This window comes from Mytilus galloprovincialis, chromosome 14 (genome assembly GCF_965363235.1).
Source record: "Mytilus galloprovincialis chromosome 14, xbMytGall1.hap1.1, whole genome shotgun sequence".
Lineage (NCBI taxonomy): Eukaryota > Metazoa > Mollusca > Bivalvia > Mytilida > Mytilidae > Mytilus > Mytilus galloprovincialis.
Genome location: NC_134851.1, coordinates 70,556,651 through 70,568,443, shown reverse-complemented (window position 1 = coordinate 70,568,443; position 11,793 = coordinate 70,556,651). Strand labels below are relative to the sequence as shown.

Here is an 11,793-nt window from a genome sequence, read left to right as displayed (position 1 = left end):
GTCATCATCGTGTAACAATTTTAAAAGAAACAATTTAACAGAACACAAAAATATAAATTCAACGCATTTTGACTGCTCAAATAGAAAGAGTGCATTATAAACCAAATTATATTGACAACTATTTTTTAAGGAAAGCTAAATATCAATATGGAGTTGTTTAATGAAATAATTCAACTTTTGTTGAAACACCGCTTTTAATATTATATATATATGTATATATATATATATTCAATAAAAATCCCATCTGATATAAATAGATCAAGGCAAATTGGGGTAAATTACATCAGATTAGTATTTACTAACAGAATTTGTATGGTAAGTTAACTAATTTTAAAATGATTTATATATTGATACATATAAGTACTTATACCAATCAATTGTAGTCAAATCAAATTTTTCATAGAATTTTTTATTTAGCTTTTGAGCCTTGTTCTTTACTACGCAGTTACACAATCTATAAATACAAATGTATGTCACAAAGGTTTAGAATCGTTTTATATCTCGATTAAATTCAAAACTGATTTAGAAGTCGACTTATTGTTGAAGATTTATGTTGACTTCTTTTATTTTTATACACATGTACGAGGGATGACACGGGGTGATCTTTAAAAAATCCCGCATATTTGTTTTTAAATTACCATTACCCTTATTTCTCTTTTTTTGCCATATAACTTTATTAGTTTCCCATTTATATCCCGCATCCCAACTTGCCAATAGCATAACCCTAATCGTTTATCATATTGAAAAAAAAATTGTTAAAGGATCCATATTTCTAGATACTCTATATCAATATATAAGGTAAATATATACGTTACACATATACCATATATAATCTTAACATAATTATTTTTCACATTTACCCCACACATGTATACTACAATCCCCTTAAATATATCTGTAATATATACCCATATTTCCTTAACATATATCCTCGAGCATATATCACTAATTCCCCTGACATTGATCTCGCATATATATATCCCTATTTCCCTAACATATATCCTCTTTTCCCCAAACATATACCTCACACACATACCCCCATTCCTTTAATAAATATGCTCACATCATAACATATACCACGAGCATATACCATCTATTCCCTTCGAATATGTCTCACAAGTGAAACACCATTCCCCTTACATAAACTGCATACATATATCAACCATAATCACAATCTTTACTTCTCACATATACCCCATACCTCTAACATACACCATACACGTATGCACCCATTCACGTAACATATATGCATGTTACAAGTCGGGAATATGAAAGGTGTTTTCAATTCATTTTACGTGTGTGAGATATTTATTTTACCTTTTGATATATGCATGTATATATATATGTATCACAGGGGCGGATCCACCCATTTTAAAAGGGGGGAGGTTCCAACCCAGGAGAAAGCCAACCACATGTCCCCATTCAAATGCATTGATCAGTCACAAAAAGGTGGGTCCAACCCCCGGACCCCCCTCCCCTGGATCCGCCAATGTATCACAATGTTGTACCTTTTACCATTTCTCAAACATAGTCCTTGCATTTGAATTGTTTTCATATCATACACCTCGAAGATATACTCCGTACCTAAAACATCATGAACATGCATATACCTAGCCGATATACTCCGTACCTCAAACATCATGAGCATTCTTATACCTCACAGAACTCCTCCTACGAATAAAACTGTACCATTTTTACTATGAAGATTCGGTAAAACATATGTCCTAGAATCGAAAGCTCACACACTACTATTTATTTCAAATGTCAGAACATAGCGCTATGTGTCATATTTTCAAAATTTATATTTACTGAACCTCTTAGAGCTAAATTTTTTCTACTCTACTTAACTTTGGGTCTTTCGCAGATTTTAATTGTTCCTCTACTAATGTGTATTTATACTGGTTATATTTCCAAATTATGTCTGTACGAGATGAAACATAGAAATCATATATCTTGGAACCATTAGGTTAACAAAACAAATCATTTGTTATTCGCTGAACATTTGAGTTCGTGGTTCACATATAGCCACGAAATCCACGAATCAATATTCCACGAATAATGATTAATCCACAGTATATTTTGCATATTGACAGTGTTACAGAAATTTTAAAGCAATTGTACCAAATCAATCAGCGCTTTTTTTAAATACTTTTGTATAAAAAAATTGATCATGTATACTCAAAATGTTTTGCTTGAAATTGATTATTCTTATTCATAAATTAGGATTTTCTTTTATCGAGTGATAGTTGTTATTATAATAATAAAAAAAAAAAACACACAAAAAACCCCGTATACGGTAAGTTTTTAGAGGAAACACATCTCCTAAAACTACTATGAATTAAAAAATGAGAGGACGAAGTTATAATCGATATTGTCTGTCAGCAGTTTAAATGACCTAGTTAAGTCTATGTCGTTCTATAAATAGTAGTTTTAAATATTTGACTGATGACTTTGTGTGCGTCATACGTATAGACGTTGAGTGTCATTATTTATAGAATAGATTTCGCCGAGATTGATAGAAATTCCAGTAAGTACTGGACTTCTTTATTGTGTTAACGGAAGTCTGGCACATTTGATTGTGACTAGTTTCAAAAGAGTTGCGAAAGATACCAGAGGGAAAGTCATATATTTAGTAAATAGCTTTAATGTAAAATGTACAAAATGTGTGAATAACGTCTCAATTTATCTATTTATAGTGTTTTAATTTTTAATAAATTCGGGACAACATAATTATATACAAGTAAACACGGTAAGCATGGTAAAGGAAACCCACTAAACATTACGTCTTGTTATTGTTGTTAAAACACATAATGTCACGCTGGTATATGTAATATGAATGTATTTACATGAACTTATTTACTTTATTTTGTAAATGAAAAATAAATGAAAATTTGATGTATATGGATTAGGGTGTGGATAGAGTGTACAAAACAGAAAAAAATCTGCATATTAAAGGCCCCCAAAAAAATGTTATAATAGGCAAAAAAAAAAAGAATAGAGAGAAAAACACGCCCAAAATAAATAAAAGAGAATAATGGGGTGGTAATAAATAAAGAATATAGAATTTAAATTTTTGGTGTTTTAACGCCGCTTTTAAGCACCGCATTTAGGCGATTTCTTGGCTGCCAGTTTTTATTGGTGAAGGAAGCCGAAGTGCCCGGAGAAAACCACAGACCTTCAATAAAAAAACTGACAATCCTAATCAATTAAATGGGGGTCGAACTCAAAACCTCAGTGTAGTAACTACTTAGACCACTCGGCCACGGAGACCCATAAGAATATAGAATAAATTGGTAATATCTATTTAAAAAACGTATTTCTAAAAAAAAGAATAGAGAAATAAAGGACCCCATCAACATCACACTGGAATATTTATCATTTATGTCTAAAAGACTATTCAAAGACTTGACATATGCGCATAGAAATGATAAATAGGCTTAATTAGTTATCAAATGTACAAGGATTATAATTTAGTACGCCAGACCCGTTTCGTCTACATAAGACTCATCAGTGACGCTCATATCCAAAATGATATCAAAATATCTATAAACCAAACTAGTACAAAGTTGAAGAGCATTGAGAATCCAAAATTCCAAAACGTTGTGCCAAATACGTCTAAGGTAATCTATGCCTGGGATAAGAAAATCCTTAGTTTTGCGAAAAATTCAAAGTTTTGTTAACAGGAAATTTATTAAAATGACCACATTATTGATATTCATGTCAACACCGGAGTGTTGACTTCTGAGCTGGTGATACTAGGGGACGAAACGCCCACCAGCAGTGGCATCGACTTAAAAGATGAGCGAAAGATACTAAAGGGATAGTCAATAGATAAAAAAAACTGCCAACACCATGGCTAAAAATGAAAAAAGAATTGATACCACAAAAACAATACAATATTTGTTTCAGCCATTACAAATACGTTAACACTTAGTTTTGCATAGTTTAGAAACAGGTAAAATCATTTTTTATATTGTCAAACACTTCACTACTTTCAATTTTTAGGTCGACTGCAACCCTTTAGACCGAGGTCCTTATCGATTTAAAGAGCCGTCCAGGAGATGGGCTGTATAAGCGATGAAACGATGCGGTTATTAGATGTATGTGAAGAGCTGGATAGTCATGATATTGCATCGTTCAAATATTTATGTCAAGATGACATTGACACTAAAAGGTTAGAAACAAGCCACGAAACAACGGACATATTCCAGCTACTTCAAAATCAAAAGTTTTTTCTAGAATATGTGGGTCAACGCTTGTATCTAATGGATAGACCTTGTTTAGTAAAAAAACTTGGACTAGATCTAGAAGCAGTAAAGAGGGCAGTAGGTGATGATATCACTAGCACCATAACACAATACAGGTAAGAAATGATCTGGATAAATACTTCTTATATATGTTAATGGTAAATGATGGATTGTCCACTTATTACTTTTTTACCTTCTAGGAAATCGTTGTTCAACGTTGCACAATACCTGTCAATGGAAGATGTTATAGCAATGATACAAAAAACAAGAGAATGTTTGAAGAATTTTTCTCCCGCTGTTCGTCAAATAGAAAAGATAGGGAAAAGAGGGAAAATGTTTGAATTCCTCAACATCATTCAAGAGAAAAAACATATCGCACCAAACAACGTTTCATTTTTGTACCAATTACTATACGACATTAACCGGGGAGATTTGGTACAACTTTTGGACCCCATTAGAGGTAGGTTTCAATATGTAATCTTCAAATCTGATAGTATTGATGACAGAAAATCGAAATTCAGTTGACCTTTGATGTTATGAAACCTTCATTTCCGTTGCTACGGTATTTCATCGGTTGATTCATACAGCAATCTCTTAAAATACAAACGTAGTGATGGATTTTAATTTTACTACAGAAATTTGTGAAACTTCAGAAAGAGATCTGTTTTGTACTCTGTTTGCTAAAACCTGATGCACATGGACAGAAGATAAATGTATAATAATAAGAAACGATAACATAAATAAAGTCGATTTTGCAGAAATTCAGTTTTAGGTTTTTCAAAGACATCAACATGAACTTAAAGCAGGTTTAAACATCTATGTGTAATGACAAACTTTAATTCTATGGTAAAAGTTTGAAAACAAAATTCCTCGCGGGTTACACTAATGACAGGACGATTGCCCGGATAGTGACAGGATCTTGACCTGATGAGATACAAATAATCAGAACATTTTTGTCATGTAATAGATTTTATTAATATTTGAAAATCTTAGAGATACTAATCTATATATTATGAAAATAAACAAAAAAAGTAGAAACATAATGTTTTAGCAAAAACAGTTGACAGGACGGATTTCACATTCGCCAATGTATGGGTAAATTGTATTGAACTGATCGAGGAATATTTATATCTCTTTTGTTTTACAATATTTTTTTCATAAAACTAATAAATCTGCGAGATGAATAACTAAATTATAAAAAAATATACAATTTATAGTAAACAAAATATTTTGATACAAAACAATTGACAGGACGGATTTCACATTCACCGATGTACACATTAATTATCTTGAATTGATCGATAAAAAAGAGTGTTAATTTCTATTTTGTTTTACAATATTTTTCATGAAATAAAGAAATCTTAGAGATCATTAAATATATCAAATGAAATATAAACTTTATCGTAAAAGAAAGTGTTTTTCTTTCAAAAAAGTTTACCGAACGGATTTTAAATTTGCCGATATACGCGTTTATTATATTGAAATGATCGACAAACAGTGTTTAAATCTCTTTTGCTTTACAATAATTTTTGACAAAAAGTGTTGCTGTTTCCTGTATCTAACAATGTCTTTCGTTGAAATTTATAGACCTGTAAGATAGATAATTGTACATGGTATTTTATGAAAAACGTAAAAATATCTTCATTGGTTGGATGCAATTGCTACCTGACCATATAAGATAACTCAATTAAAGGTATATGATTTCAGATGTGAAAACTTAAATGACATGTTATTTGGCTTGATTGGTGTTTATACGAAAAGTGTCAAAATTAAAAAATCTAAATAAATATCTTTACTTCTAATGTGACGGTAAACTCAATCAGGTCAAACATTTTGGGGTAAAAAATATAAGCTTATCTCAAATGTACCTCAATCTTAGATAAATATTTGAAAAATTAAAGGAAGTCGATTATTGTTTTAACCTTTTTTGTTACATTTTCTAAAAGTATAAAAAAAGTATCTCTAAGGTCTTCAAATATTGAAAAAAATATATTAATTAACTAAAACGTTCTGACTATTTTTATCTCATCCGGTTCATATCCTGTCTTAATCCGGCTGATCGTCCTGTCATTACTGTAACCCCTGGTTCGCGACCAGCGATAACAGATGCCTTAACATTGACCTCCTAACACATTTGCATTCATTTGTATTTGTAGATAATGGCTTTTATTCCTTTGAGCGATGCTATTCAGGTGAGAATGTGATTTGATGACTGTTTATCTATCAAGATTTTCTAACACTTTAAGTTAGTGAATTATTATCATTCGTGAACAATGCCTGTTATCTTTTCTATCTATGTGGCAATTATAGTATTAATAGTTTATCGATGTTCAAATCGCATGACTCCATAATAACCAAGTAACAATTAAATTGAGTTATTCACTTGTACTCCTACATGAGCGATTCTTTTTTACAAGTTTGATTAACCTCAGTTTCATCTCCTTTGCATATATAATTAAGCAACTAAACTATGTCATTTCTTTTTTAACTGTCTATGACGTTAAAAAAACTAAATCCATGGGATGTGTTTTAGGTGATTTTAGTCCCTGATGCATTAAAAAGAAAAAAATAATTGTTGTTGGCATTCAACTAGCTATCAGTAACTGCAAATCTGTAATCTCAAATCGTACTATTTTATTAATTTGATCTGTTGATACTATTTGTAATGCTTTTTTGTTATTTAATGTCTACTTATTTAGGGTTAAACTATATCTGGTCTACATACCAGCTTTGATAAGTGTTTGGTTTTACTCTACATTTACTCTATTGCATACTTTTAACATCAAACTTATTTATTTTGTAAAAATATTTTCTTTCTCCTTTTAAACTGTATACTTACCAACAACATTATTTCCTTTACCTGTGTCATTATTGTAAATTATTTCTGGTAATAAGATCCGTCACGGCCTGGCTTGGGAATTGGGTAGTCCAATGCTCACATTAATCTGTACCGATACATGCTCCAAATGTCCTCCTTTATACGCCATAACACATGGTCGTGCACCTCATTAAAGAAGGCTCATACGTTGACAAGAAGAAGACTGGCGGATTGTTTTTTCAAGGTTACTGTTTTTTTCTGAAAAAATTAATTATTAATCCCTCAATTTATTGATTTTGTATTTACATCGTTTCATATATCAAATTTATTAATATGTCTTTTGATTGAGTTAAGCCATATATTGAATAGTGTTTTTCTTTGTTGTGATGTTACACTGATGTTTCAGATAAGAGTGAAGGTTTGGTATCATTTATAGTTTGCACCTGTCCTTGTCAGGAATCTGATGTTCAGTAGTTGTCGTTTGTTGATGTGGTTCATAAAAGAGGGACGAAAGTTACTAGAGCGAGAGTCAAACTCATAAATAGAAAATAAACTGACAACGCCATGGCAAAAAATAAAAAAAAAAAACCAAACAAATAATAAATAGTACAGACGACACACCACAGAAAACTTAAGACTAAGTAACACAAGCCCAACCAAAAACTTTGGGTGATCTCAGGTGCTCCGGAACGGTAAGCAGATCCTCTCCACACGTGGCACCCGTCGTGTTGCTTATGTTATTACAAATCCGGTAAATAGTTTAATTCGGTAGTTCACATTCAAGAAAAGGGAAAGGGTATTGCATTATAAGTGTTTCTCGTTTCTCATGTTTTATATAGATAAGACCGTTGGTTTTCCCGTTTGAATGGTTTTACACTAGTATTTTTGGGGCCCATTAAAGCTGGCTGTTTGGTGGGGAAGACCGTACTTTGGCCTATAATGGTTTACTTTTATAAATTGTGACTTGGATAAAGATTTTTCTCATTTGCACTCATACCACATCTTATATCTATTAAACTACTAGTCAATTCCTATGCATGCATCAAACGCATTGAAGACTGAACTGTTAATGCTAAAATGAAATCATCTTTGAAATTTTGAATTACGGTGACCTATAGTTGTTAATGTCTGTGTCATTTTGGTCTCTTGTGGACAGTTGTCTCATGGGCAATCATACCACATCTTCCTTTTTATAATTAAAAAAGATAAAAAATCCCGAAATACATGTGCATGTGAATCCAGGCAAAAACACCTTTTGTCCGTTGCCAATTCGTGATAACTTGTAGTCAATTGAAACGTTTATTAGTGTGAAAGGTTTATGTTGCCATACAATCAGTTTCAATCCACCATTTTCTTCACCAAAAAATGCCTGTACCAAGCCAGGAATATCACAGTTGTTATCCATTTGTTTGATGTGTTTGAGCTTTTGATTGTGCCTTTTGATTAGGACATTTCCGTTCAGAATTTTTATAGGAGTTCGATTATTTTGTTTTGCTTTGTCATGTATGCCGTGCAATTTTCTTTCATGGCTTAACTATGGTCGATACTGTTAAATGTGAAGCTACAATTCACTTCCGTATTCCTTGAATCATTATCTACCGATCACGATGAATTACCTGGTTATGTTGCATACATCTAATTTTGTATGACTATATACCAAAAGCTCCGAATAAATTCAAGTGATCAGCAATAAAGGAATTAGAAATGTCAATACAGAGACAGAAATTTGTAAAATTATACACCGAATTCGAAATCTATAATAATAATAATTCCAATTCTTTTTAAGGAAAATGTGTTATAATCAACAATTACAAGTTTGAACAAGGCGTTTTAGAGAGGAAAGGTTCCCACGTCGATGCTGGTGGGTAATGTTTAACTTTTGTCAAGCTTTTGCTATAACCTGTACACGGTCGTTTGTCGACGTCGTCCATAGTTTACCTACTAATATTAGACCTTTTCAACAACTCTCGACACCGACTAATGACACCTACAGTTTACAGATAAAATGAAGGGGTCGTCTAAAATACAAAAGCGTCTGATTATCATTACGTATATAAATTCGATTTGGCGGTTATATATAGCTACAGAAGATATATACAAAAAAGTAAATACATTTATTTCTCTATCATATAATATTGATATTTCATGTATTTACACGACGTTTTACGTAGAATTTATTTGAAAATTACTGCAATCATTCTGCATCCTGCATGATCAGATCTCTCTTCATTTTATGATTATGCCGCATGCCGCATGCCAAAAACGATAAATGTGTATCTGTAAAATTCTGAAAATTTATGAGGATTTATGAAGCATAATTACTGGACTGTCTGTCCTGCTATTACACACTTGTAAACACGGTCGAGCTTTTGTTTTACAAACGAGCGTATCTTTACCCTATGTACACATTCAATTTCGGGTGAAAACATATTAATTTTAAAAGTGGAAGGAAAAGATCACATCGCCATTTTTATCAACGTAATACTACGCCGCTTCAAGATACATTGTACCTAGTTAAAGTTGATGTATTTCCTTCATGAATAGGGGGGAATGTAATTGACTTTTCGTGCCAATGTATCAGCATTTAAGCAGTACAAACGCACATCTTCCTAATGAACTGATAATTCAACACGCTAATTACTTTAGAGCTTTGTCATTGGAAATTCTTTTTGGACACTGATAAGCAGGGATTGGGATTCCAATGACTTAGGTTATACCTTATTTAATATATGGTCGTCCTCACGAACTGATTGGCCCATATAATTGCCCGTGTTCCTTTATCGTAGAGCAATTCACCAGTTTTCGAAAATGATATCAGAGTTTCTTACACGAAGCGAATATCGCATAGCAATGCATTATGGAGTTAAATCGGGTCCGTGTTGATCAAGTCTCGTTGGTTTTATATGTTACACTGTCATTGCTATATTCTATTTTGTTGTCAACAGGTCAAAAACTGTTTCTCTTCTCTCTTTTCCATGACAAAGCATTGTCGGTTTTATAATCTTTTCTATACATGCTATACTTATTAAACCCCGTCGCATGTTTTGTGCGCCCGAACTTAACCAAGTCTTGAAAATGTTGGTAATTTGTACGGCCTTCCCACAGTAGAAATTTTAGTTAATGATGTTCTATTTTGACATTCTGCTTTGTCTTCATATTTTATTCCCTTTTATATATTTTATCGACATCAGAGATCGCTGTTTTTTTTGTTGTTTGTTTTTCATGTTTTTGTTTCTTTTCTGTAGACAATTGTTGAAAAGGTCTTTTTTAAATATCATCTATAAAACTACTGCGTTAAATTTAATTCAATTAGGCCACAGTTATCATTTTGAATCTATTTTAACAAAAAAGGTGTCTATTGATCCGACATTTCCTACAAATAAAGCCACAGGACGAAAACTTGTAAAAGGGGTAAAAAACTCCGAATAAATTCAAGTGATCAGCAATTAGAGAATGGGAAATGTCAATACAGGGACAGAAATTTGTAAAATTATACACTGAATTCGAAATCTATAATAATAATAATTCCAATTCTTTTAAAGGAAAATGTATTATATTCAACAATAACAAGTCTGAAAATGGCGTTTTAGAGAGGAAAGGTTCCCACTTCGATGCTGGTGAGTAAAGTTTTACTCTTATTTCATTTTTATATACGAACGCTTAATTTTTGTCAAGCTTTTTGCTATCACCTGTATGCTGTCGTTTGTTGATGTCGTGCATCGTTTACCTACTTGAAGAACTATCATCTATGAAACTACTGAGCTAAATTCAATTCAATTTAGACACAGTTATCAATTGGAATCTACTTTTTAAAAAGGTGTCTGTTGATCCCGCCTTTCTGACAAATAAAACCACATGACTTAAACTTGTATAAGGGGTTAAATGCAATATTGGTCAATTCTATTAAAAACCACTGTAGTTACTGAAAATATGACAGGGCGCAAGAAAGTCTAAGATCTACATAATATATATTTTACTGGTTTATTCTACCTTGGCTAAAGGCACAAACACAAAACGCGAAAAATATCAGAAAGAACAATTTTGAAAGGACCCAAATCTTTAGTAGACTTCAGACATCATTGAAGTTTTTGCCATTAAATTATGATTATTCACATTTGATTTTTAACAATGTAATTGTCCTATTATTAAGTAACGTATGAAAGACAGATAGGCCTCACTGTGACTTTGAGACGAAGAACAACTGTAAAAGCACTGTTATTTTTTCTGTGTATTTTGTCTGTGTTTGAACTTGTTTTTTGTGTCATGGAAATATATCCCACATCCTTTGATTTCATATAAAATAGATATGTTTTTTAGAAAAAAAAAATTATCAGCGTGATCTACAAATAAGCCGCCCAACAAACATTTTGTGAACTCTTCTAAAAAATTATTGCACTCTGAGGATAAAATTTTACCATCTTATTTTTGAAGTTTTTGCCTATTAACCTGAAAACTATAATAAACCAATATTAATTTAAAAGGAAAAATTATCTGCAGGATCGGACCTACAAACACTTTAATATGCCTGAAGTAATAAGTTATCCCTTGTATTGATGAATTCAACAAATAAGCTTTGGTTGAAGGTACAGGTGAGCAACTCAAGCTCTTAAGAGCTCTAGTAAGTTTTGTAAGCAATCGGGCCTTATATACAAACTGATTATGTGACTGCTGTTTAAAACGTGAATGATTAAATCTCTTTGTCTGCTGTTTAAGTATGTTGTACAGTAA

General features: G+C 31.9%; 1 protein-coding gene across 1 annotated transcript in view; it reads left to right on the top strand.

Moving 5' to 3' along the window:
* The first annotated feature begins 262 nt into the window (after positions 1-262).
* The window catches only part of LOC143059773 (caspase-3-like), a 28,577-nt gene continuing 17,046 nt past the window's right edge, over positions 263-11,793 (top strand). Inside the window, exons 1-6 of the mRNA XM_076233335.1 lie at positions 263-315; positions 4,006-4,363; positions 4,448-4,707; positions 6,404-6,439; positions 8,852-8,926; positions 10,608-10,682. Of these exons, the coding sequence (XP_076089450.1) occupies positions 4,062-4,363; positions 4,448-4,707; positions 6,404-6,439; positions 8,852-8,926; positions 10,608-10,682 (748 nt within the window). The 5' untranslated portion in view covers positions 263-315; positions 4,006-4,061. The remainder of the gene's footprint in view (positions 316-4,005; positions 4,364-4,447; positions 4,708-6,403; positions 6,440-8,851; positions 8,927-10,607; positions 10,683-11,793) is intronic.